Source organism: Spea bombifrons, chromosome 2 (assembly GCF_027358695.1).
Source record: "Spea bombifrons isolate aSpeBom1 chromosome 2, aSpeBom1.2.pri, whole genome shotgun sequence".
Lineage (NCBI taxonomy): Eukaryota > Metazoa > Chordata > Amphibia > Anura > Pelobatidae > Spea > Spea bombifrons.
Genome location: NC_071088.1, coordinates 48040242 through 48067291, shown reverse-complemented (window position 1 = coordinate 48067291; position 27050 = coordinate 48040242). Strand labels below are relative to the sequence as shown.

The 27050-nt window shown below is 42.2% G+C and overlaps 1 protein-coding gene across 1 annotated transcript; it reads left to right on the top strand.

Annotated features, from left to right (window-relative positions):
• The first annotated feature begins 13171 nt into the window (after positions 1-13171).
• On the top strand, positions 13172-24239 carry APOBEC2 (apolipoprotein B mRNA editing enzyme catalytic subunit 2). The gene is made up of 2 exons (XM_053457830.1): positions 13172-13468; positions 23482-24239. The coding sequence occupies exons 1-2, from the start codon at positions 13329-13331 to the stop codon at positions 24044-24046; spliced, it is 705 nt and encodes a 234-aa protein (XP_053313805.1). The 5' UTR covers positions 13172-13328; the 3' UTR covers positions 24047-24239.
• The last annotated feature ends 2811 nt before the right edge of the window (positions 24240-27050 follow it).

Below are 27050 nucleotides of genomic sequence, written 5' to 3'. Positions count from 1 at the left end.
GATGAAAAAGAAGACTTGGCATCTGGCCATTTGGAGCCTATTTTTAATTGCAACAGGTCTGTTATCCACCACTGTTTATAAATTCAACGGACAATCTTAACATACACATGGATCCCTGCACAGAGTGACATGCCTGTTCCCTAAACATCATTTAATGTGCAATGAAATAGTATGGATTTTTTTTAAAAGGTAGTGGGCTGCAACCTGATTAAAGGCACAGTTTAATATACATTCATCTTTAGGGAAGCATTAAAGTGCTTTTTAATATGGTTAATTAGGTTGAAAAAAGACATATAGTCCACGTTCACTCATTCTACAAACCCATATTAGTTGAAACAGATGAAGGCAAAACAACCCACTGAGACTGTAAAGCTATCTTAAAGGGGAAAAAATCCATTTGAATTCAACATGTTTTGAAAATATTCATTCAATTGGCCAAACCGTCTTCAGATGGCAAAATATTCCACAACTTAACCGTCCTAACAGTTTCAGATGAAGGATTGTTTCTTCCTATCCTAAGGAATGCCCACATGTTGTCTGGAAGGCACAATTCATAAAAAGATCTCCAAAAAGATCTTTGTATTGACTTTGACCACTTGTAAAGTTGTATCCGACCCACACGATGATGTGTTTTTTTTCCAGAGAAAACAATCCCAATTTGGACAACCCTTTCTTTGTAGCTGAAATTTTCCATTCCTTGTGATTACTGTATTTGCTCGATTGTAAGACAAGGCTTTTTCAGAGCAAATGCTATGAAAAATATCCATCGTCTTATATTCGAGGTCGTCTTCTAATCAGACCTCAAATAGAGGTCTGACTACAAGATAAAGATTCAGATCCCCCACAGCGCTGCAGGGGACCTGGATCCTCCTCTCCGGCAGCCAGTGGAGGTCTGTGCGAGGCACACAGACAACCTCTGCTGCTGTTGGCACTTCTGCCGGGGCTTCTATGACAGAGCGCCGGCAGCAGTCGCGTAGACCTCCACCAACTGCCCCACTAGACACCAAGGAATCGTGGGGGAGAAGTCTAGGGAAGCACTGGTAAGAGATGGGAGGGTAAGAGTGGCATATGGGGGGTATAAGGGCTTTCTGGAGGCAGAGTGGCATATTGGGGGTTAAAAAGAATATCAGAGAGGCAGAGTGGCATATAGGGGGTTAGAAGGAATATCAGGGAGGCAGAGTGGTATATAGAAGGTTAAAAGGAAATAAAAGCAAAAAATGCGTTTTTCTCAATCCACTTCCGTGGTCCCACTGCTTGCCTGTGCCTACATGAATTTTTTAAACAGCTAGTCGCGCTTGGGCTTGCCCAGTCTCTGAGGCAGTAGGGTCGCAAAACACAAGTTCACATGCATTTTTAAGGGCGCCACCACCTAAATTTAACGGAACCTCACCCCGTATGCATTAAAGTGCATATAAAGTTAATACATTTTATAGTCTATTCTACATGGACTCCTCCCCCTAAATGTTATACGGTGGTAACTCGTAAGTTCCTATTTAGTTCCATTTGAAGCTTTTGGAAATTTTAACTTACGACTAAATTCAGTTGTCTTCAGTGGGAAGTTAGCTCTCATAATGTGCTGTTTTATTTGAAGTACACATGGAGTGCACAAAGGCTTGTTTCATGATGTAGTACTATAACAGGGAGAGGAGGAAAAATGCTACTTGCAGAATAGATCACATCAATTATGCCAAATTATATATCTGTAAGGGACACTGTTTAGCCTTCAAAGAAACATTTTTTATCGTTTTATTCTCAGGGAATAAAAGGTTAATTCTTACAGTGTGTCTAAGAGTGTTCAGGGTTTTAACAGGCAGTCATAGTACTATTACTGCTAATAAATGTCTCTTTATGGCTCTGTCCTGTTTTTTTTTACTATGTAATCATACATGTACTTCAATTTATAGCATCTCCATATTAGGATGTAACTATTCTTGCTACATCTGCCCGCTGTGGCTTCTATGACGTAGCGCTGGTGTGACATGACCTTCCAAAAGGCTCAAAGGCTCAAGAAAAATTTGGGCTACTATATACCTACAAACACTTAATCTTGTACACCATAATATAATTTTAATATACTACCCTATGTATGTAACATGTTATGTTTATCTCAAAAACAATAACACTAATGGACAAAAAATGCACAACCTATTGTTAAGGTTAATTAAATCATTTGTAAATATAAGTATAGCAAGTTCCTGAGGATGTTACGCTACCACAGCCACTTGGTGGTAGTATTATATTACATTCAGACTAAATTATCAAATATAAAGTTATCAGTCACATAAAATGCCCCCATGCAGTGACTTGGCTGCAACAAAAATAACCATAAGATTTGTACACATCAAACAAAATTAGTTTGTACAATTTTTAAATTTTGTTTTTGCTGTGTCAGTTTTCACACTACAAATTTTGTTTTGGACCTATTCGGACTCACTTTTCACTTACAGTAACATCTTAGGTTTTAGGAAGAGATCCAGACTAGGTGAATTGCAGGACCTTTAGCATCAGCAACAGCAGCACCAATAGATAGACAAATCCAGCATGAGTAAGGAAGGTGATAGAGTGGCAGCAGCAGCAGCAGCAGCAGCAGTAGTAGTAAGGCAGACAGACACATATAGCCACATGACTGAATTTTCAAAAAATACATAGACAATTCTTATACTGAAGTCATGCTATCAGGCAGTTTTATATCAGTGCAAACGTGATAATACAGATGTAACGATACAATTTTGACTGGATTAGGCAGAGTTTTTACACACATATTGCACATAAAAGTCATGTGCACTTGCACAATGTTTAAGGTGCTCCTGGAGCTATTCCAACACAGGTCTTCTAAAGTGCTACATGACGATCATACAAAGTACAGCAGGCAATAAATGTACATAATGAATAAAATAAATAAAAGTTGATGTGCAAATTGTTTCACCTGTTTCCATCTGGAGGAAAAAAAGCAGGGTCAACCTCTTCATGGTGCTCCATTCTTATAACCAATGTGCTGCAGTATTTCCATATACATCATCAGAGACTATCAGTGCCTCCTCATAATAGACCAATAACTATAATATATAATATAAATTATGATATATTAAATATTGATGTGTTGATAAATCTGATATTAATTCAAAGGCAAGTGTAAATGTTTAGATTACACCTTGTGCATCAACTGGTGGGTTTCTGCTTTTCTACCATGGTTGAGTAATCTATTTTTCCCAAATTTACCTGTTCACTCAATGTTACTTATATATTGTCGTAACCCTAGAAGCGCTGCTCAATCATAGCGCATGATGGATTTTGACACTGGCTGATGTCCAGGGCAAGTACCCAAATCTACTCATATCCTTATTTACTCTCATGCAGGCCCACAGCTATATAACTGCTCAGATTAAACGCAGGAGAACCCCTTAGCCACAATAATCCGGGGGGCAGGGTGTCAGACTCATTCTACTGCTGTCCTATATCGAGTCTTGCAGAAAGACGAGAATTCATCCACCCTGGGGGGGCGGGGGGGACAGACAATTGGCTACAGCAGTTACAAGAAAACTACAAAAACCTGACCAATATCTATGACGCAGTCTACAATACATATAGGGTCATACACCAGCAGCCCTGTATAGGGATATGTTGCTTAAGATAGTCCAATATGCCTATTATTCCTTTTCAAAATGTGCCATATACAACTCTGAAGTTGTGTTACTACATTTGCGCTAAAAAACCAGCACAAAACTAGTTCGTTGGGTCCAGGTCTCATCTCAGACACGTAGACGTCCCATATTTCATTTTAACCCCCTAAAACTATATATTTCCTAAAACTAGACCGCTCAGGGAATCTAGTTAGGGGAATATTGGCCTGTCCCATGCAACTGATTCCACAACGGCGCCTTCCAAATTTAGTTTAACAAATATAAAGTTATCAGTCACATAAAATGCCCCCATGCAGTGACTTGGCTGCAACAAAAATAACCATAAGATTTGTACACATCAAACAAAATTAGTTTGTACAATTTTTAAATTTTGTTTTTGCTGTGTCAGTTTTCACACTACAAATTTTGTTTTGGACCTATTCGGACTCACTTTTCACTTACAGTAACATCTTAGGTTTTAGGAAGAGATCCAGACTAGGTGAATTGCAGGACCTTTAGCATCAGCAACAGCAGCACCAATAGATAGACAAATCCAGCATGAGTAAGGAAGGTGATAGAGTGGCAGCAGCAGCAGCAGCAGCAGCAGTAGTAGTAAGGCAGACAGACACATATAGCCACATGACTGAATTTTCAAAAAATACATAGACAATTCTTATACTGAAGTCATGCTATCAGGCAGTTTTATATCAGTGCAAACGTGATAATACAGATGTAACGATACAATTTTGACTGGATTAGGCAGAGTTTTTACACACATATTGCACATAAAAGTCATGTGCACTTGCACAATGTTTAAGGTGCTCCTGGAGCTATTCCAACACAGGTCTTCTAAAGTGCTACATGACGATCATACAAAGTACAGCAGGCAATAAATGTACATAATGAATAAAATAAATAAAAGTTGATGTGCAAATTGTTTCACCTGTTTCCATCTGGAGGAAAAAAAGCAGGGTCAACCTCTTCATGGTGCTCCATTCTTATAACCAATGTGCTGCAGTATTTCCATATACATCATCAGAGACTATCAGTGCCTCCTCATAATAGACCAATAACTATAATATATAATATAAATTATGATATATTAAATATTGATGTGTTGATAAATCTGATATTAATTCAAAGGCAAGTGTAAATGTGCTAGTAATAGACTAATAAATAAATACATATGATATTGATTATAAATGTAATATAAATTTGTGCTAGTGATTGGTGATGAATTATCCTCTATAGATAAAATTCATCATGCATGAATAAATTGATCAATACATCAATACACACTAATAAATATATAATTACTAATCAATAAAATGCTCAAGTGTTAATATTATGCACACACATTAAGAATGAACATTAGTACAAAAACAAGGATGATACAAATTATTAGATTTGGGCATTCATATTCGTGAGAACATGAAAAGGAACAAGGTTCAAAACGAATACCAAAAAATACGAATATGGCGGCGGGTAAACGTACACGAAGACCCACAACACAAAGAATCTTCGTGTTCGTCTTCGTTAATATCTCCTACCTAATTTACCTGGTCCTTTCCCACTGCCTCTAGCCTACCTTCTCTACGTAGCATCGCAGTGGTTAACAGGAAAGGGAATCCATAGGATTGCGCCAGGAGTTAAAGGTCCATACAAGCTACTCTATTGGTTGCCGGCACCCAGCTCCTCTGGCATCAACCAATGAAAGGTAGCTGCTGGAGGAGGCCCCTGTCAGCGACCAATAGAGTAGTTTGTAAGGACCTTTAACTCCTGGGGCTGAAACTTGGCCTAGGGATCAACTCCTGGAACCTCCCCAGGCCACGTTTCGGCTTCAGGAGATAAAGGTCCTTACAAACTTCTCAATTGGTCTCTGGCACTGAGCTCCTCTGTCATTAACTAATGAAGGGCAGCTGCCCTTTGTTGGTTGATGCTGGAGGAGGTCCCTGTTGTCCACCAATAGAGTCAATTGTACGGACCTAATTCCTGACACCGAAACTTGGCCTGGGGAGGTTCCAGGAGTTAAAGGTCCGTATGAGTAACTCGCTTGTTCGCCGGCACTGAGCTCCTCTGGCATCAACCAATGAACGGCAGTGGCGACGTTGTCCCTGCCAGGGAGAAGAGGAGGATGTCTGCCGGGAAACCCGGTTCCCCGAGGTAAGTGCCTTACACATGGTATTAAATAGACTAGATTCAGGCCAGAGACAAATATACTGATGTAAATAGGGATAAAGCCACTTTTGTTGACTACCTTCAGGCCCTGTGACATATGTTTGTAACCCAGCTGCCAGGCGTGGTTATTACTAGTTACCACGATAAAGGCATAGAAAATGTTTAGATTACACCTTGTGCATCAACTGGTGGGTTTCTGCTTTTCTACCATGGTTGAGTAATCTATTTTTCCCAAATTTACCTGTTCACTCAATGTTACTTATATATTGTCGTAACCCTAGAAGCGCTGCTCAATCATAGCGCATGATGGATTTTGACACTGGCTGATGTCCAGGGCAAGTACCCAAATCTACTCATATCCTTATTTACTCTCATGCAGGCCCACAGCTATATAACTGCTCAGATTAAACGCAGGAGAACCCCTTAGCCACAATAATCCGGGGGGCAGGGTGTCAGACTCATTCTACTGCTGTCCTATATCGAGTCTTGCAGAAAGACGAGAATTCATCCACCCTGGGGGGGCGGGGGGGACAGACAATTGGCTACAGCAGTTACAAGAAAACTACAAAAACCTGACCAATATCTATGACGCAGTCTACAATACATATAGGGTCATACACCAGCAGCCCTGTATAGGGATATGTTGCTTAAGATAGTCCAATATGCCTATTATTCCTTTTCAAAATGTGCCATATACAACTCTGAAGTTGTGTTACTACATTTGCGCTAAAAAACCAGCACAAAACTAGTTCGTTGGGTCCAGGTCTCATCTCAGACACGTAGACGTCCCATATTTCATTTTAACCCCCTAAAACTATATATTTCCTAAAACTAGACCGCTCAGGGAATCTAGTTAGGGGAATATTGGCCTGTCCCATGCAACTGATTCCACAACGGCGCCTTCCAAATTTAGTTTAACAAAAAAAAGAAAATATTTTTCACAGTACAGTAGATGTGTGAAACATCAAAATAGGTCTCAGACATTGTGGAGTCAAAACTGGGACGTGCATATTTCAATTTTTAAACTTTTTAAAATATTTTTTTATCAGATTAAGTGACACGTTTAGGTCGCTGACATTGATCAGGGAGACCGATCAATAATCAGTGACTTAATATGTCACCGACAAGTGATCAGTTAATAATTATGTATTTTTTTTATTAATAATTTGTGTTTTTTCATAATTACCCTAGATGACCACTCTCTCTTTGTAGGGCAGGGTCATCCAGGGGCTGCCATATTAGCCAGGAGTGATCATCATCAGCCCACTTTGAGTGGTTCTGCAGGAGTTGTTAAACTCACAGCATTTGACCTGGAAGCACCCTGGACTTTCAAGTCAGTGCTGTTTTTTTTTTTAACTCTTTCAATGCTAATGCTCCATTGACTGATATTTAGTCCCTACAAGCTTGTGGGAACTAATATTAACCCCTGCAATGCTGCGGGGGTGGGGGCTGGGCTTCACACTCATGTGGAGATCGAAGAACCCTTTTTCCTTGTCCCTGAAGCTGCCTCTGGCAGCTGGGACACAATCTCCAGTAGACCTTGCTGTACTCAATTCAAGGTAGTTGTGTCTACTTACTGGGTACACATAACAGGGTTCCAAGAGGGGGTGAATACTTTTGCAATATACGGTATTTAGCCACTACACATAAAATTAAAGCACGCAGGGGGAGGTTAACAATGGGGCTATTACCCCAGGGCCCCTGGGGTCAAGGGCCCCCACTTGCTGCTTGCTTGTTGCAGGACAATTTGTATATTAACCTGCACAGCATGTATGCTGTACTTGTGCTGGGTGAGGTGGGAGGTCAGATGGGAGCCCACTGCAGCAGGGATATTTGTAGAAAAACAGACAGACTCCATTGTGCTACTGCACTGAAACAGTTTAAACAAATCTTAGACTTTGAACGGCTAATTGCTAATAAAAAGATAAGAAACAACATCCGGTCTGTTCATAGTATCTTTCTAAAAAGATTTCCTATTTAGTTATTATGCTTATCAATATCTTTAAAAGGTATATTTACAATTTTAATTCTCAAATGGCATTTGCATTTACAAAACAGGTGTGAGGATAAGGAATTCAACATACTCATACGTCAACTCGATTACACAGTGTAAGCATAAAACATGACATGTAAATCATACAAAACTTGGCATTACCAAGGGCTGAATCAACGTGTCAAGTATAAAACCTCTGATGCTGGAAAAATGATACAGAGTTCAACACTTTGACCTTATTCACATGTAAAAAATAATAAAGTATCTATATTTTTAGGCTTGAATGTCATCATATACTTAAAAAAAATATTTTGGAGACCCTGCCTCTTACACAAGCAATTTAAATACAAGTATCACATCACTCAATAACTACAGTTAGAGAGAGAGAAACTAAACCGGATTTCAATCAGAAACACAACTGGATAATCTATTTGGTACTTCCATAAAAGTGATAGAGACTGTATAGGGTCTCACAAGATGTTTTTCTGCTGGTATTACAGAGGAGACCCTAAACAGCTGCAAATACTTTTGGTTTATAAAACTAAGAAAGCTGCCATTACCAAAAGACAATATGATTTGTGTGCTTCAATTAACCATTTCCCAGCAAATTGACATGTAATGGATGCTTCTGCCTCTTACCATTTCCCTATTAGGACAAAAAAGTGAGCGCCTGCTCTGCAGATTAGTCTCATTCCTCAGATAAGCCCTAGAGAAGACAGCAAAGTTTGCTTGGTTCTCTAACACTCATATGGATCACTCTGCTGCCTGGCTGCATTTCCAGTAGTCTGCATGCAAGGGTTTATTTTACAATGTCACTAGTGTTAATTATAATGGACTACTGAACTATAAATAATAGATCACAGTCTATTAGGTTAGTGCTTTAAAACTGTGCCAAGTAACAGGTGCTGGCCTGAAGCGAGGGGAGGGGGTGGCAATTGACCTTTGAGCAGCTAAGAATGCACAGATCAAGTCTTGTCACATGTGATAATGGCTGTGGAGGTGCATGTATTGTTACTGCCCCAATAATATAAATGACAGGCAATTGTACATTGATTGAACAGATAAAAATGGTAAATAAGAAGAAATGTGCCACAAAGTGGCCAAAAGAATAAGGTAGAGAGGTAGTCGCACTGATGGTCACTTACCTGGAGAACAAATGGCACCAGAATGCCCTATGGGAAGAAGACAAGTCGACGGAGGCAGTGTGATACTTTGGGCAATATTTTACTGGGAAACCTTGGGTCCTGCCGTTCATGTGGATGTTACTTTGGCACGTGCCACCTACCTTGTTGCAGACAATGTACAACCTTTAATGGACATGGTATTCCTTGATGGCATTGGCCTCTTTCAGCAGGATCATGAAAACAATGGTTCAGGAATGGTTTCAGGAACAAAACAACGAGTTCATGTTGTTGACTTGGCCTCCAAATTCCCCAGATCTCAATCCAATCGAGCATCTGTGGGATGTGCTGGACCAACAAGCCTGATCTATGGAGTCCCCATCTCGCAAATTATAGAACTTAAAGGATCTGCTGCTAACGTCTTGGTGCCAGATACCATAGCACACTGTCAGAGGTCTAGTGGAGTCCATGCTCCGACAGGTCAGGGCTGTTTTGGTGGCAAAAGGGAGACCTACACAATATTAGGCAGGTGGTCATAAAGTTATAATTGATTTGTGTATATAATCATGTATAGTATGTACCCACTTTCCAAGTGTACTGCAATCGAAAAATATTTTTTGACATTTTACAGTAAACTTGTTCATCTTGATTAAATCATGGTAAACCATGGATTATAAAAAAATTATCTTGATCAAATGGTCAAAAATAAAGAATCAAGTAGGAGTAATTCACTGTTGTTATGTATTTATTTTCTACTTTACTTTTATTACTTGTTCTTGCAGGTTTCAGTTTGATCTGTATAGATCAGCAGAAAGAGGACATGTCATGTCAAGTTTACATTTTTAAAACCCAGGGCCGGCCCTACAATGGAGCCGACTGGGGCAATTGCCCCAGGCGGCACTTTAGAAGGGGCGGCACTTTGCCGTCCCAAGCGCTTTTTTTTGTTGTTTTTTTTGAAGCGGAGGAGAGAGAGAGAGAGAGAGGGGCACCGAGTGGTTTTCGCTTACCCGCTCGGCGCCCCTCTCTCTCTCTCCTCTGCGGCGAGTCTCCCTGTTCGGTCTCGGTGCCGGCTTGTAATGCAGAGCGCCGGAAGTGACGTCAATTCCCGGCGCTCAGCATTACAAGCCAGCACCGTGGCAGAGCAGGGAGACTCGCCGCAGGACTGTTTAAAGGTGTCGGCGGGGGGGGCGGCATTTTAAACTTCGCCCCATGGGGCGTTAAGTCTTCGGTTGGCCCTGTTAAAACCGCAACACTGAATGTATGCATTTATTTATGTGTCTAACCAACAATCATATTGAATTGTCAGTGTGTATGATGTGTGTATTTTGCAGTTTGCTGTATAGGTATTACCATCACAATCTGACACTGACACAATAACCTTCTCAAATCAGTTGAAATAACACAATCCAACAGGGGCAGCTGCATTGTATTTTCCCACAAGCATATCTGGCAACTCTACAAGTTTGCTAACAATTCCCTAGTCCACAGCTAGCCGTCTCTCTCGTACTGCTAACCACACCCATCATACTTTTAGCCCTGCCTTTTTGGGGGCCTACACTGCACACTAACTCTTTTGTTATTAACTGCAGCTCCTATGATATACCATATAAGACGCTCCCTTGTATAAGACCTTAAATTTGGGGGCCGAAATTTAAAAAAAAATATATAAAGTTATTGTACTGGCTGCCTGGGCATGATATGCATGTGATTGATGTTAGCTGCTAGCAATTGTTAGCAATCACACTCCTATCATGCTCAGGCAGCCAGTACATGCACATCACTTTCAGCCTCCCTGTGCCCCCTACACACAGATCCATGCTAACACACACATTCATTAACTCCCCCACCTTACCTGAACTGCAGATCTTCTGGTGCCGCTCGCAGACTTCTGTGGGGGCCGCTGTTTCCCTCTGCGTTACTCGAGCAGGAACAGGAACTGAGCGGCAGTGGCGGAACTGCAGGGGTCGCAGGGGTCGCGACTGCGACTGGGCCCTGGAGTTCTGCCAGTCAGGGGGGGCCCAAGGGGTGCCGAGCGGTTGCTGAAAACGACCGCTCGGCAACTCTTGGGCCCCCCTGACTGACAGAAATCCAGGATGCCTCTGCTCGCCTCTGCTCCCCGCCGCTGCTGCCACCGTCGCCGCCGCCGTCGCGCTGCCCAGAGTGCAGTGTTGGGAGCGTGAGGCGTTTGTCTCGGGTGCCGGCGCTTCACGCTGAACGCCGCCATATGATGTCATATGCCGACGCTCAGCAGTGAAGCGCCGGCACCCGAGACAAACGCCTCACGCTCCCAACACAGGAGTTGACGGTAAGTGACCTACAAAGGGGGGGTAGGGAGGGAGTGGGTAGATCGTGAGAAGGGGGTGGGTAGGGAGGGAGAGGGTAGATCGTGAGAAGGGGGTGGGTAGGGAGGGAGAGGGTAGATCGTGAGAAGGGGTGGGTAGGGAGGTAGAGGGTAGATCGTGAGAAGGGGGTGGGTAGGGAGGGAGAGGGTAGATCTTGAGAAGGGGGGTAGGGAGGGAGAGGGTAGATCGTGAGAAGAGGGGGGTAGGGAGGGAGAGGGTAGATCTTGAGAAGAGGGGGTAGGTAGGGTGAGGGTAGATCTTGAGAAGGGGGGTAGGGAGGGAGAGGGTAGATCTTGAGAAGGGGGGGTAGGGAGGGAGAGGGTAGATCGTGAGAAGGGGGTAGGGAGGGAGAGGGGAGATAGATGGGTTGGGGGGGTCCCTTAACAGATTCTCGCACCGGGGCCCTGAGGTTTCTAGTTACACCCCTGCTGAGCGGAGTCATGTGATGCACTGTGCATTCACGTGACTCCACTGGGTTCCTGTGTCTCTGCGACGGATCAAGAGACGCTGCTGAGCAAAACAGATAAGCAGCAGGTCCCTTTTCTAGTAATACGATTTTGAAAAAAATCTGCCACCACTGTATAAGACGCACCCATTTTTTAGACCCCAAATTTTTCTAAAAAAGGTGCGTCTTATACACAGGGAAATACGGTACATCAGCCATTACTGATTGAACACCATAGGACTTGTAGACTGGTGTGCACATATGGCTAATCTTTAGCAATCCAGCTACTGTAAACTAAAGTTCTCATGTTGTGCATGCTGGTATGTTAGCTAATACTACCATGGCCATATCATTTGTTCATATTTATGGGTAATTAACATTTGCCTCCCACCAAGAAACCCCTCTCCTGAGCCAACAAGGGTAGGCAATGGGGAGGAGTTAAGGAGGTATTGGTGTGGGAGAGTGGAAAAGTGGGGAGGATATTTTGCATCCTGTGTATGCCCATGCCTAGGGCGGGAGGTCCAGGGAGGCAACAGTTACTCTGTTGCAAAACCAGGGACCCCGTGTGCAAAATGGGTCAGTTACAGTAGAGATCTCTGATCGCTCTAACTGGCCAGTACATCCTCCAAAAACTACATTACACTGTGCCACACAGACTGCTGGTATAACATATCCCGGTGCCCTGTAGTCAAGACAACATCATGGAAGGGATGGCTGGCAATGCTGCCCTAGGTCAACAGCAAAGGTACAGCAGATAAACAAGTATAGGCCCAACTTCCCACTCCTAGCTCAAAGGATTAAATCAATTCTGAACAATAAAATGCATTGTTCTAATGTATGTCTCCAACAGTGCACTTCTCTTTGAAACCTATGCAGACGCAAACTCAGGCAAGCAGTTTTCAGCAACAAGGATGCGTTCAGATACATGAGAGGACTGTAGAGATTCTGGTACAATAAAATAAGCAATATTTAGAGGTAGCAACACAGGTAAGGCAGAAGACAGACCAATGTCAGGACAAAGGTTAATAACAAATCAGGCGTATACATAGGAGTATCAGAATACTCCAGAAGTACCAAAGGAGATATTTTGCATGGAGTTCAGGAAAGGTACTGGATTTAGGACAAAGCATTTTCTGAATCATTGGTAGCATTATCTGTATCTATTATTGCTTTTGTGATACCTGAATGTGTGTCAGACACGTAAGCAGTTATTGGTGCATGTTTCCTCATAAAAGTTACCTATAAATATTTCTTTATGTATAAGTAGCTTATTATAGCATACTTTTACATTGCACATTGAGCACGAATTGTTCTATTTATAAAGCAACTATACATTGCTCTGTATATAGTAACTCCACTTCCCCACTGGCAGTGAAGGGTATAAGTGAGTGAGTGAGAAGGAGTGGGGGAAGTCCATTCCTCAGCGGTCACCCTGTCACTGTCAGTCCCAAGAGCCATATTTAGATCCCAGATAACAGAAACCAACCCGAGGTCCTTTCTTAGCCATCTGCTTGTCTCTATCACTCTCCTGCAAGCCTTTCTGCTTCTCTTTCTCTCTCATTTTTATATACCCTTCTTATCGTTTCCATCTTTTACGTTTTTTCTCTCAGTCTGTTTTTTAAAACCATAATGGCAAACCAGCAAAATAAATTTCAGCCTCCCCAGGTGTCACAGGACCCACCCCAGAATTCAGAAGAAACAGAGGAAGGTGAGGCAGAAAGCAAGAAGAAAGAGCAGGAAGAATTGCCTCCCTTTGAGATAGTAGAGGGGTAAGTGCCTTGTGGAAAAGGATGTGTACGTAAACATTTTTTAATGTTTTATTTGTATATATTCAAACATTTTGAATAATAAAGTGCAACACATTTGTTTGATATTCAGTTATGCAATTGCACACTGATATTTGTTTCAAATTGGATTGCCATATTGGCCAAACAAAAGTGGATGCATACGTGCTACAGGATAATCTTGGCAAGTATTGCACTCAAGTGCATGACATCTGTGCTTTGAATTACATTAGGTAGACTAGTGAATTCATTCTACAAAAAACTAGCTTGTAATCTGTAGAAAATGTTGGTCCACTTGAAGGATTTTAAAGGTTAGGAGGGCCAAATATATTTCACATATTGCCAACCAACACAGTTAAGTTGCTGTCTTGCAGTAGATGTGATGCGATAGTAGCACCCTTAGTAGTATGCATCGCAGGGCTAAACTGGGAATTAAAACCAGCGCTAAAAATTTAATACCATCCACATATTTCATGGTGCTATTTTTGGAAACACTGCACAGTTCGTGTTCTGTACCGATTATTTTTTATTCAGAACAGGGACATTTTTAACTATATCTGAAAAACACATTATTTTTAAATAAGATACATGTGAAAACATAGTTCCTAATATCACTGGGACCAATTGAGAGAGCAACAGTATAGCTTGTATAATGCGGGGAAAAAAACCCATCTTAAATAAAATACTTGAAACAAAGTTATTTACAACAGAGTAATTACTTTCACAGTAGGTATTAAACAGTGCACATAAACTTGTAGCTCTCCTAAAAAAATTAAAACTAAAAAGTGTGAGCTGTGTGTATCATCAGAGAGAGCAAATGTGTGTATGTATATGTGTGTAAGTGTATTTGTTGGAATGGCTGTCAGTGTGTATGTAAGTGTATATTTTTAGATTGTGTGCGCATGTACGTTTAAGTGTATGGTGTTGGAGTGTGCATGCATGCATGCGTGTGTATATGTATGTTTATATGTGTAAGTGCATGGTGTTAGAGTGGCTTTGTGTATATAGATATCTATATGTGTGTATGGTGCTGGAGGGGCTGTGTGATGCCTCATAAGTGGACAGTTAAGAGTTACACTGGAGTTAAACTGGAGGGAAACGACATACCAAGTACCACTGCAGAAAGCAGGTAACCCACATAAGCACTTGCTTGCTTCACCTCCATCCTTACTATGAACCCGTACATTTTACCATGTCCTCTTCCCACAAATCTTACAATTACTGCAGCCTCTGCACCCCTTGACAACCCCTCTACAATCCACATATCTCCATCCCGTCTTTTATCACCCCACCTTAGCTCATATGCCATTCTGTTTTCTGCCTACCCCAACACCACTAACCATTCTTAAGCGTAGGCATCCAATGCCCACTTATCACAATCCCATTTGTTATCTGTCTGTACCCTACTCCTTCTGTGCTCAGGTGACATTGAACGTAACACTTGCTCCACCATCCCCACCTTCCTCCGCCACACAAACACAAACTACCACAATCCCTCCAATCTTAAATCAGTCCACTGTAACCCTGGCACCCTTTCTCCTGTGCCCTCTGGAATGCACACTCTGTGTGCAATAAACTAACTGCTGTCCATGACCTTTTCATCTCTAACCACCTTAGTCTTCTAGCAGTCACCAAAACATGGCTGACATCCTCCGACACTACCTCTCCTGCTGCTCTCTCTTACGGTGGCCTTCACTTCAGCCACACTCCCAGACCTGGAGGCAAACAGGGAGGTGGTGTTGACATTCTCCTCTCTCCTTGCTGCACCTTTCAATGTCTACCACCAATTCCCTCTCTCTCTTTCTCGTCTTTCGAAGTACACTCTGTCCATCTTTTCTCCCCTATTGCTCTTCGCTTTGCAGTGATCTACCGGCCTCCTGACCCCACCTCACATTTCTTTGATCACTTTTCCTGCTTGGCTTTCCCACTTTCTTTCTTCCACTATCCCTACACTAATCCTAGGGGACTTCAATATACCTATTGATGACCCATCCTCTCCTGCCGCTTCCAAACTACTTTCACTCTACTCCTCTCTCTCCTCTCACAATGCACTGTGGCGGTCATCAAATCTAGTGTTCTCCCACCTTTGTTCCACATCTCATTTCTCCAACTCTCCCATCTGTCTGTCTGACCACAGCCTGCTTACATTTAATCTTGGCATATCACACACACCTTCTCTACCCAAGAAACCACCACAAACCTACCGTAACCTCCGCAACCTCAACACTCCACAACTTACAGATACACCACGGCCACTCCTCTCAAGTATATCCTCCTCCTCCTGACACAGCTACAGCTCAGTATAACCATACACTAGCCTCAGCCCTAGATATGGTTGCCCCTGTAACCGTACACAATCCCCCACGCCGTCCACCTCAGCCATGGCATTCCACACAGACGCGCCTCCTTCAAAGGTGTTCACGTACCGCTGAGCGCCTGTGGAGGAAGTCTCGTTCACCTGAAGACTTAATTCACTAAAAATTCATGCTCCATTCCTGTACATCTGCCCCCATCTCTCTAAACAAACATATTTCATTTCATTAATCACCTCTCTTTCCCTTAACCCTAAACATCTATTCTCCGCTTTTAACACCCTTCTCAGGCCCACAGCACCTCCCTTGCCCTCCAACTTCTCTTCCCAAGAGCTTGCCACCTACTTCAAAAACAAAATGGACACCATCAGGGACAACATCCTCCCCATAGTGTTAATCATATGGTACCTCATCCTCCCTCCTCTCTTCAATCCATCCTCACCTGCTTCAGCCCAGTTACACCCTTTGAGGTTTCCAAGGTCCTGTTGTCCTCCCACCTCACCACCTGTACCCTCGGCCCTGCACCTTCACATCTCCTACCCCCCCGTCTAGTGTCCTTACCCGAACCCTAATCCACATCTTTAATCTCTCCTTTTCCTCTGGTGTATTCCCATCCTCATTCAAACATGCCATCATCTTCCCCATCCTAAAGAAACTTTCCCTTGATCCCACATCCCATCAAACTACTGTCCAGTTTCACTTGTCCCGCTAGCTTCCGAACTGCTGGAATGATTAACTTACAATCAACTAACAAACTTTCTCTCTTAAAACTCTCTACTTGACCCTCTACACTCTGGTTTCCGTCCACAGCATTCAACAGAGATTCCACTCACTAAAATTACTATGGACCTCCTCGCAGCTAAAACAAAAGGCCACTTCTCACTGGTTATTCTCTTGGACCTCTTAGCAGCCTTTGACACAGTCGACCACCCCCTCCTCCTACAAACCCTCCATGCTCATGGCATCCGTGACACAGCCATTTCATGGCTTTAATCCTACTATTCTAACCGTACTTTTAGTGTCTCATTTACTGGAACTTGCTCCTCTCCCCTACCACTATCTATTGGTGTTCCTCAAGGCTCAGTTCTTGGGCCTCTGCTATTCTCCATCTACACTTCTTCCCTCGGACAACTTATTTCTTCCTTTGGTTTCCCGTCCCATCTATATGCAGATGACATGGATGGCGTCCCGCTACCTAAAGCTCAACATCTCTAAAACCAAAATCATGGTAATCCCACCATCCACTCTGTCCACTTTTCCTGACATCTCTATTACTGTTGACAACTCCACTATCCAACCAACAGACCAGGTTTGCTGCCTTGGTATCACCCTTGACTCTGCTCTCTTCATCCCTCACATCCAGTCCCTCACCAAATCCTGCCGCCTCCATCTGAAAAACATCTCCCGAATCTGCCTTTTCCTCACACAAGAAACCACCAAATTACTAATCCACTCCCTTGTGATATGCCGCCTGGATTATTGCAACTCCCTACCAACCGGTCTCCCCCTCTCCCGCCTTTCACCGCTTCAATCCATCCTCTACCCTGCAGCTAGATTAATTTTTCTCTGCCGCCGTTCCTCATCCGCTGCTCCACTATGCCAATCACTTCATTGGCTCCCCATACCCTTCAGAATCAAATTTAAACTTCTTACCCTGCCCTATAGAGCCCTCAACAACTCTGCACCCCCTTACATCTCTATCCTCCTATCCAAATACCCCTACCCGCCCCCTTCGCTCCTCTCGCGACCTGCGGCTATCTTCTACTGTTGTTACCTCTTCCCACTCCCATATTCAGGATTTCACCCGCGCCACACCCCTCCTGTGGAATTCCCTTCCCTGTTCCATCAGACTTTCTGCCTCATACACAACTTTGAAAACCTCTCTGTGAAGGACCAACCAGGGACCTCAGATTGTCCCTCTCCGCCAAGAGCGACTTCTCCCGCTCCTGCAATTCGTCAGCAATATCCCCAAGCAAAGTAAAGGGATATCGCTATCCAGTACCCAAATAACCATGCAAGACTAGTTTTTAGGTACAACAAGAGGATTTATTTTAGACACAGACGGCTGGGTATATCCAGCAAAACACACATTAACATAAAACAAGATACTGGGATACAAACAGCCCCCTTAATTTGCCTCCCAGAGACAACAGGGGCAGTAAAGGGTTTTAACAATACAAAAGGACACAGACACCACTAAGATAAGAAATACACATTGTCTTGATTAGATTATCTCCCAGACCTTAGTGTGCTATATGTAAACGGTTAGGAAATAAGGCAATAATAAAATACATTTTTATTAATAACACACAAAAGGGCTTCATGTCACTGGATAACATTAACTGAGGGGTAGGGTGACTCTAGGAACCGTCACAGTCCCAAAATGCAGGAACCCCAAATCTTCTTCCGAGCTCCACAGTCTTTAGAGTCTCTTATGATTTGGATAATGTGGCACTCCTTACCAGGGCCCATAGTCTGAAGGAAGGAGGCTGGCCCTCAGTCCCCTCCAGGAGCCCATGGCACGGAGGCTTCCGTGACACTCTCTGAAAACCCACCTGTTCAGGGAAGCATGCAACATTCCTTGCCATTACTCCCAACCATCATCATAATCAAGCCATCTGAACAATCAATAGTTTCAACACATCATCAGAACCAGTTCAACTCATCCCCACCTATTGTCTCACTTCCCCTACAATCAACGACTAGATTGTAAGATCGCAAGAGCATGGCCATTTTCTCCTTTGCACCAGTTTGTTATTGTATGTGTTTCTAAATTGTTCTACTGACTGTAACAGCGCTGCGGAATCTGCAGACGCTTTATAAATAAATGTAATGTAATGTATGTGTAAGTGTTGTTAAAGTGGTGTGTGTGTATGTATATTTAAGTGTATAGTATTACAGCGACCAGGGCCGGCCTTAGGGGTGTGCAACCTGTGCGACCGCAGAGGGCGCCATGGTTGCAGGGGCGCCTGCCCGGGACTTAACTTAAAACATCGTTTTTTTGTTTTGTTTTTTTTTCAAACTTTATTTAACATCATTCATGTTAAATAAAGTTTTTTTTTTTAAAACGATGCTTTAATCTAAGTCCCGGGCAGGGGCGCCGAGCGGTTGCTCGTGAAGTTCTCAGCAACCGCTCGGCACCCCTTACTCTCCGTGACTCCGTCGCGGTGCCGGCATCTCATGTTGAGCGCCGGACTATTCTGGCGCTCAACATGAAATGCCGGCACCGCGGCAGAGCGAGAAGACGGATGCCTCCCGCTCTCACTGCAGGACTCCGGCAACAAGGTAAGGGTGGGGGGATGTAGTTTGAAGGGGCAGAGGGGGGGTGAAGTTTGAAGGGTCAGAGGGGGGTGTAGTTTGAAGGGGCAGGGGGTGTAGTTTGAAGGGGCAGAGGGGGGGTGTAGTTTGAAGGGGCGGGGGGGTGTAGTTTGAAGTGGCAGAGGGGGGGTGTAGTTTGAAGGGGCAGAGGGGGGTAGTTTGAAGGGGCAGGGGGGGTGTAGTTTGAAGGAGCAGAGGGGGGTAGTTTGAAGGGGCAGAGGGGGGGTGTAGTTTGAAGGGGCAGAGGGGGGTGTAGTTTGAAGGGGCAGAGGGGGGGTAGTTTGAAGGGGCAGAGGGGGGGCACCAGAGGAGTAGTCCGCACAGGGCGCCACAACGCCTAAGGCCGGCTCTGACAGCGACTGTTGTATCTATGTTGTAAAAGCTTGCCTGTGATATCTTTGTCCCCCAAAAAGCCTGCCTGAACAAGCACACATACACATTTATCCTCACATACACTCAGACATTCATGTTAACGCACACTTGTACATACATTTTTATTTCAACGTACATTCATGCATACACCCTCGTATTCCCTAACCTTACCCGCAGCTTTCTCTTTGGTACGGGGTCACGTCTTTCAGTCAGATATGACATAATTTCTAGTGCAGGCTGACTGCATACTCACAGTGGGATTAATTATACATGTGTCCAAGGCCACCAATGCAGCTGCTGGGAAAAATCCATTTTTGCCTCATTGGTGGCCATACCACAAATATATAATTAGATGGCCAGCTTCAAAACTGACCCCAGGGGAGGCAGCCTACCAGGAAATCTCCTGGTATCCCAGTAGTCCAGTCCTGCACAGCAGCACCTTAGCCGATCAGCAATATTCAAAAATTATGTATCATGGAAAACAAAACATGTTTGACTTAAAGAATTATTCCTTGGAAAAGTTTGTCATCCAACATTACTAATATTCATCTGTCTGATGCTGTAGCTAATTACTGTATAATAGTGTTAAATCATCAAAGTAGAGAGAATAGCACATTTAATTTGGTACTCTAAAACACCTTAACACTCTTAATATGCACTATACAATCCTGTCCAGCACGAAAAGGGACTGCTCAGAAAAAAAATAAATCAAAGGAGCCCATCATGGTGTAAATTGCTCTATACATATTGACGGCTATATGTGGAATGACAAAAAAAAGTTTGATCTGGTATCCTGTTAACCTCAAGTATGAGCATTCCATGGGACGAATACCCTTGGATCTTAGTGAGCTACAGTGGCTTTGAGACCAATAAAATGGTTTGGCCAAGTTTGTGAAGAGCACATGAGCACAAGCCATTGATCAGTTGATCAGCTTAAGCACCACCTCTGCTTTAATATTCAGACAAATGCATATATTGCTCCTAGCTTGGATCATGCTCCACAACTGTGAGCTTTCTCACCTTTTATTGCCTCCTGCTATCCTAACCTTATTTGAAGGTTGGTGGTAATGTAGGGGATACAAATTCATAGTTCATATTAGTTATTTAGACATGGTCACAAACGCATCCCTTGCAAGGAAGCTGCTATTTGGACTTATGTTTCTCAATATGTCTTTGGCATTATGACCTCGGGGATTCTATGACAGTGATACAACCTAACTGATCTCTCATGGCTCTAATCCTTTTAATGTTTATCATGTACCCATAACAGTGAATGTTGACTGATCTCTGGTTACTCTCACAGCTGGCTAGCAAACAATATTTAAATATTTATGGGGTTATGTCTGCTGCTTCATTTGAAATCATATTACTAGTTCTGAAGTGACTGACCTTAATATAATCCTACTGAATGTAGGTGTTCATATTTCTGTATCCAGGGGAGTAACTAGAAGCCTCAGGGCCCCAGTGCGAGAATCTGTTAAGGCCCCCCCAAAAAAACATTTTTTTTTCTCACACTATCTACCCCCTTTTCCTCCTTCTCACACTATCTACCCCCCCTTCTCACACTAGCTACCCCCCCTTCTTAGGACTCTGTGTGGGCTACTTGCAGAGCTGTAGTTACTCCTAAATGTTTCTACTTCACAATAATAGCACTTGGTGTGGCTGAAACACCTAAACTCAATAATTAGGAGGGTTGTCCACATACCGTATTTGCTCGATTATAAGACAAGGTTTTTTTCAGAGCAAATGCTCTGAAAAATATCCCTCGTCTTGTAATCGAGGTTGTCTTCTAGACTATGAGACTAAGATCCAGATCCCCCACAGCACTGCAGGGGACCTGGATCCTCCTGTCTGGTAACCTCAGCTGCTGCCGGCACTTACACCGGGCGTCTATCACCGAGCGCCGGCAAAAGTGCCGGCACCAGCCGAAGTTGTATACGCGCGTACCTTCCCACTGCCGCGATAGCCCGCCCACTGCGAGGAAGAAAAGCCGGTTGGGGAGATTGCTCCATAAGCACTGTGCCGCTCCAAAGCGGATCCGGTAGACTCACCTCTTCAATTTTCTGGAGGAGGCAGCCCTAGCGGGGTCACACAGCATCATTCCGTAATCCCGTGGGAGCTGCAGTAAGCGCCTGCTGAGGCATCAAAGTGAATGAGTGCCTTAGTTGCTTGAGTGCGTGACTTGGTTTGGAAGTGTGTCTGAGTGGGTATATTAGTGTATGGGTATGTAAGTGTCAGAGTGGGTATTGTAATGTATGGGTAGGTAGGTGTCTGAGTGGGTAGGTACGTGTCTGAGTGGGTCGTCTTATAATCAGGGTCATCTTATAATCAAGCAAATAGGGTACTTTTGGTCATATAGTATATAAACAAGCCAACAGAGGAACATTCTACCCACCTGGACTAACAGGGCTGGTTTCTGGTTGTTGTTGAGACAGTGTGGATTGCTATCAGGATAGAGAGTCTGATCGCTGAAATAACTCACAAAGGCTTTGCAGTCATGTTTTTATGAAGTGGTTACCCAATTTTCACAACATCAGGAACAACTAGGTAATTCGTGTAAGGACCTGAAGAGCTAATGTATTTTGGATACAAAAAGTCAAGTACATGACTACAAAGCAAACATAATTGACGCTTACAATTTCATTCACAAACAGTGACATATAGACAAATGTTGCTTGTAGGATAATTAAATCACACAGATACAATAGAGGTATGCATCACCAAATCTCTATACCCTGGAATACACTTACAAAGACGAAGCTATAAAACAACAATTTGCCCCTCTGTAATGCATTGGATGGGAAATCTGTCTCCAACATTAATATACCTATCTGCAGTGTGGTGCATATGCTGGTACTGGATTGCAGTTAACAAATAAAACACGACAAAAATTTGAACATTTCCTTGATATAAAAGTAATAGGTGCAGCCCAGATACAGCAGCTGCCATCCTCCAACATTTGTTACTATTGCTGGCTAGTTGAGGCAGTCAATGCATTGGCAGCAATGCACTCCCATTGAAATCAAGTGATGGGGCTGGCTGGGGGCAAGTATATCACATACAGGGAGATGTATATATCTGAACATTAAACACCATTGAACAGCTGTATTAAAGTGCATATAATGGCTTGAGTACCCCTTTAAATAATAAATACCAGTGAGATCTCTTTAAAATGAAAAGTCTCCTCAGCCCTTTGCACTGGGAAAATAGTGCCACAACTCTCCCTTTAGTGCATACACCCCTCAGGGCTCTATTCACTAAAGGGAGTTTTGTTAGAAGAGTGTGCAAAAGAGTTATGGTTTCAATTCCTTGACCTCACTTGTCATTATGAAGAGCCAACACCAATGAGCATCTACTGCAGGAAGAGCTTGGCTAGCCCTGAAGAATGTATAGATAAATCAGTGAGACTTCACTCTCCTCATCCATTAAATTATACATTATGCAGTGCCAGCGCAGACCTTCTATGCTAGTGTTGGCCCTTTATAAAGAATAGTGAAGTGAGAGAGTTAAAACCACAACTGTACTGCAAACTCTCCCTGTTGTAAATATACCCCTCCGCCTAGGAGAACCAAACTTCATTACCGTAAAGCATCAGATGGTTGTGGCATTTGAGCAGAGAAAATGCACCCAAAATGTTATGACTGACAACAATGCCAACCTCCGCCTATGCAGATAATGGAAAGTTATTGGAACAAAATCAGATAAAACCAGGTTTTTGTGAATGCTAACCTAAATTATTGTATACAGCACTGTATTTTATGCTCAATGAGAAGTATATATTTTACATCAAGTGCACTGAACACTAAACTGTAGTACTGTAAAAGTGACATGCTTCTAGGACACCATTATGCAACTGAGTGCATTGGAAAATCCAGTTCTCTGTTGCTGCATTCTACTTTGGGAGCTGGTTAGTGGAATCCTGGATAGTGTTGCACTGTTTGCATAGTAACACTATACACACAAGTTAAACATATCCTTTCTGTTTATCTTTCCTAGGAGTCGCATTCCTGCCTCCTCATTTATGTTCCAGTTCAAGAATGTGGAGTATAGTTCTGGGCGCAACAAGACATTATTATGCTACACAGTGGAACGTGGTGAGGGACAAGTGTTTCGTGGGTATCTGGAAGACGAGCATGTTTCTGCTCATGCAGAAGAGGCCTTCTTCACCACAGTCCTGCCACAGTTTCTCACATCAGGCAAGGTTGTTGTCACCTGCTATGTTTCCTCAAGCCCATGTGTGTCTTGTGCTGCAAGCATAGCACAATGCCTTAAACGGAACAAAACTCTCCAGCTTCGTTTGGTTGTTGCGCGGCTTTTCCAGTGGGAGGAGTCAGAGATCCGCGGAGCTCTACGTGCTCTCCGTGCAGGAGGTTGCCAACTCAGGATGATGAGTGGTGCCGACTACTCACTCGTATGGAAAAATTTTGTGGAGCCTGACTTCAACCTGGATGAAGAGGGAAAAGTTGAAGAAAAGCAGGATCAAGGCAATTTTATTCCCTGGGAGGACTTGGAAGAAAACGCGAAATATTATGAGGAGAAGCTTGCAGAAATACTGAGATGAACAGCTGTGCTGGCTAGAAGGCAGTGAAGAGGACGCGAGTGTTGAGTTATTTTTAGGGCAGCTTGAATTTTGGTGCTTAAATCACTCTAAATAGTTCACGTCATGCATTGTCATAGTTGGAGCCTTCTAAGTCTTGAAACATACAAACCCTTTATATATTTTGTAGCTACACCGTCATAACAACAGAGAAAAAGATACAATAAAAGAAAATCAGAACATTTTTGGTACTTGTGCAATATATGATATTGCAGAAATGGTACCAAAAATGTATAGAATTCCTAATTATTTTATGGGAAAAACAACTCAGAAGTCAGTAAAACATGAAACAAACATTTCTAGAAACGTGTGTGGATCAGTAAACAAATTGAACATAACATACATTTTGCAGATACCCCACTCCTTTTCCCTACAGTATGCAAAGTTTTCAAATAAGCTTTTTGGCTGCCTGACACATTTTTTTAAAGCTATCATACGAAACATTGTTTACTCAGCTCAGCAGTGAACACTAGGGGGTCTCTCCAAAATCCTCTCTTGATCACAACACCCTTGTGTATTGTGCTCTTGTGCATCTCCGTGTGTCTATTTTGGGCTCTCTTGTCTTATCCAGAGATTGAACACACACGCTAGGGGGGATAGAAAGAAGCAGCCAGTTAAGTAGAGTAGGGTATTAGCATCATGGAACATGCCATTTACACAAAAGATGTGCAGATCTGTTAAATACCACAAAGAAGTGCTCATTTTAGAATTAGATTAGATTTAAAAATGAGAAGATGTCCCCTTATTTGGCTCAAACATTTGAGACAAGCATTTTTGCCAGGGATAATGTTGCCCTAAATCATGCACATGCCTTTAATCCTCCTGGCAGTTAAATGAGCAGAGTAGATTTTGGGTGTATAGTGCATCCACACTTGCATATGCATAGAACATACAGTATATACATAAACCCACTTTATGCTATATTTTGCTATACACGCATACAAGAAAGTATGCACATATTCCTTGCACTCTGCAGTACTTGCTATGAATGGCTTTAAGAGCAGGTTAAATGACCTTCCACAGCGATCTCTCATATCTTAGAAGCATTACCAACGTGAATATATATGTATTATTCAAAGTTAAAAAAAGGCAGTCCTCCTAGAGGGGAAACTAATTTTAGATTCCTTTTTAAATTAATTGGTTTACTTTTGTTGCCTTTTCATTTACATCATGCTTTATTTTTCCTCAATGTTTCTCGCCTGGAACTAGTCCAAATAATAAATTCTTATTTCCCTTGCCCATACTGGATTTGTCTGATAATTTTCTGCTAATATGTTTATCTTTCATCCATCTCATTTTTGCCTGTTTTAGGTCTGATCGTGCATCTGTAAGAAAAATTATAATTGTACCTAGAAACATACAATTCAATATACTCAAAAAGGTTCTGGCTTTCACAATTACGTAGTATGTAGGCTTTACCTTAAATTCATGCTTTAGTTTTGATGTGAAGCTTTCCTAAATGGCTACCGTGGATAGAATGTTTTTTTTTTCTTCCACTGATATTTCAAAATTAAAGTGTGTTGAATAATTCGTAGGAATGTATTTTTGTCTTGAAACTGAAGGGTTGTGACTAAATGCAAAACTTCCAACACCATTCATTTTTCACCATTAATCATTCATACTTACTCCCTTCATCTATGACAGATGCAAAAACAACTAGGGGAGCAAAGGAAACTGTATGTGGACAAAAGTATGTGGACACCTGACCTATACACGCTTGTTGGATATAACATTCCAAAAACCATGGTCATTAAAATGGAGTTTTAGCCTTTCAATGCCATAACAGCTTCCACTCTTCGAGGAAGGCTTTAAACAGATACAGAGTATCTGTGGGAATTGGGCCGATTCAACCATGAAAAAGCGTTTGCGAGGTCCGGCACTGATGATGGACAATAAAATGTTTTTGTTAGCTGTAGCATTAACATTACCCTTGACTGCAACTGAATGACCTAGCACAAAACCGTGACGTTTTTTTGTGCACATATACCGTCAGAAAAACAACGGTGGCAAACTTATGAAGAATACATATTTACTATAACATTTGGTAGATGTTGGAGTGGAAACATGTACAAAACATACTTATGCGCTCCTAGATAAGAACCATGGGTTGCTACCTTTTATTTATAAAGCAAATTGAAACAAATTACGCAGTTCTATACAATTTGATTGGGACAGTTAACACATACATAACAAATATACATTAACACATACAAATCAGGAAAAAGGGAAATGTGCATACTTTAATTTAGACTGTGCTATGCCTCATAACCATTCATGTTGCTGAATACAAACTGAGGTTTTAATTTTGTACATATATAGTCAGAGAAAAAAAAAATGAAATAGTTTTTTTTAATCACCAACTAATTCTAGCAAGTTTGAAAAATGGAAATTTGCATATTGCAATTAAGACTCTATAACATTCACACAAAAAAAACCTACGACACATTGTATCTATGTATATTGGCTATTTTTCCAGGGCATGGTGTTGAATTTAAGATACTGTTCTGTATTTCAACATATTCTGTTTAAGAAATCAACTAATACTGTATAAACATGTGGGTTTTTAAAATGATAGCACACACACACACACATATATATATATATATATATATATATATATATATATATATATATATATATATATATATATATATATATATATATGCGCTATTATGAGAATGGTTTCAGAAACCCTAGCTGTCCTGGAAAAAAAATGAAAAACCAAAAACAATAGATGAATGAATAATAGGTGAGAGTGTGTGAAATTACAGTTAAGGACAAAACTGCTGCATAACTACAGCATAAAATATCTGTGTTCTTAGGGGTTAAGTTCCTATACATACAACAACTAGAGCAGTAAAACATTAACTTTAAATGACTTGGCAGCAGTTACACCACAAAAAAAAATGCTTAATACCCTGTGGCATATTCAGCTACAAGCAAGAACAAGCTTCCTAAGATCTTTTAG

Coding starts and splice junctions, on each gene's coding strand:
- APOBEC2 (XM_053457830.1), top strand. CDS start 13,329: ATGGCAAACCAGCAAAATAAATTTCAGCCTCCCCAGGTGTCACAGGAC. Junction 13,469..23,481: donor CCCTTTGAGATAGTAGAGGG/GTAAGTGCCTTG, acceptor TATCTTTCCTAG/GAGTCGCATTCCTGCCTCCT.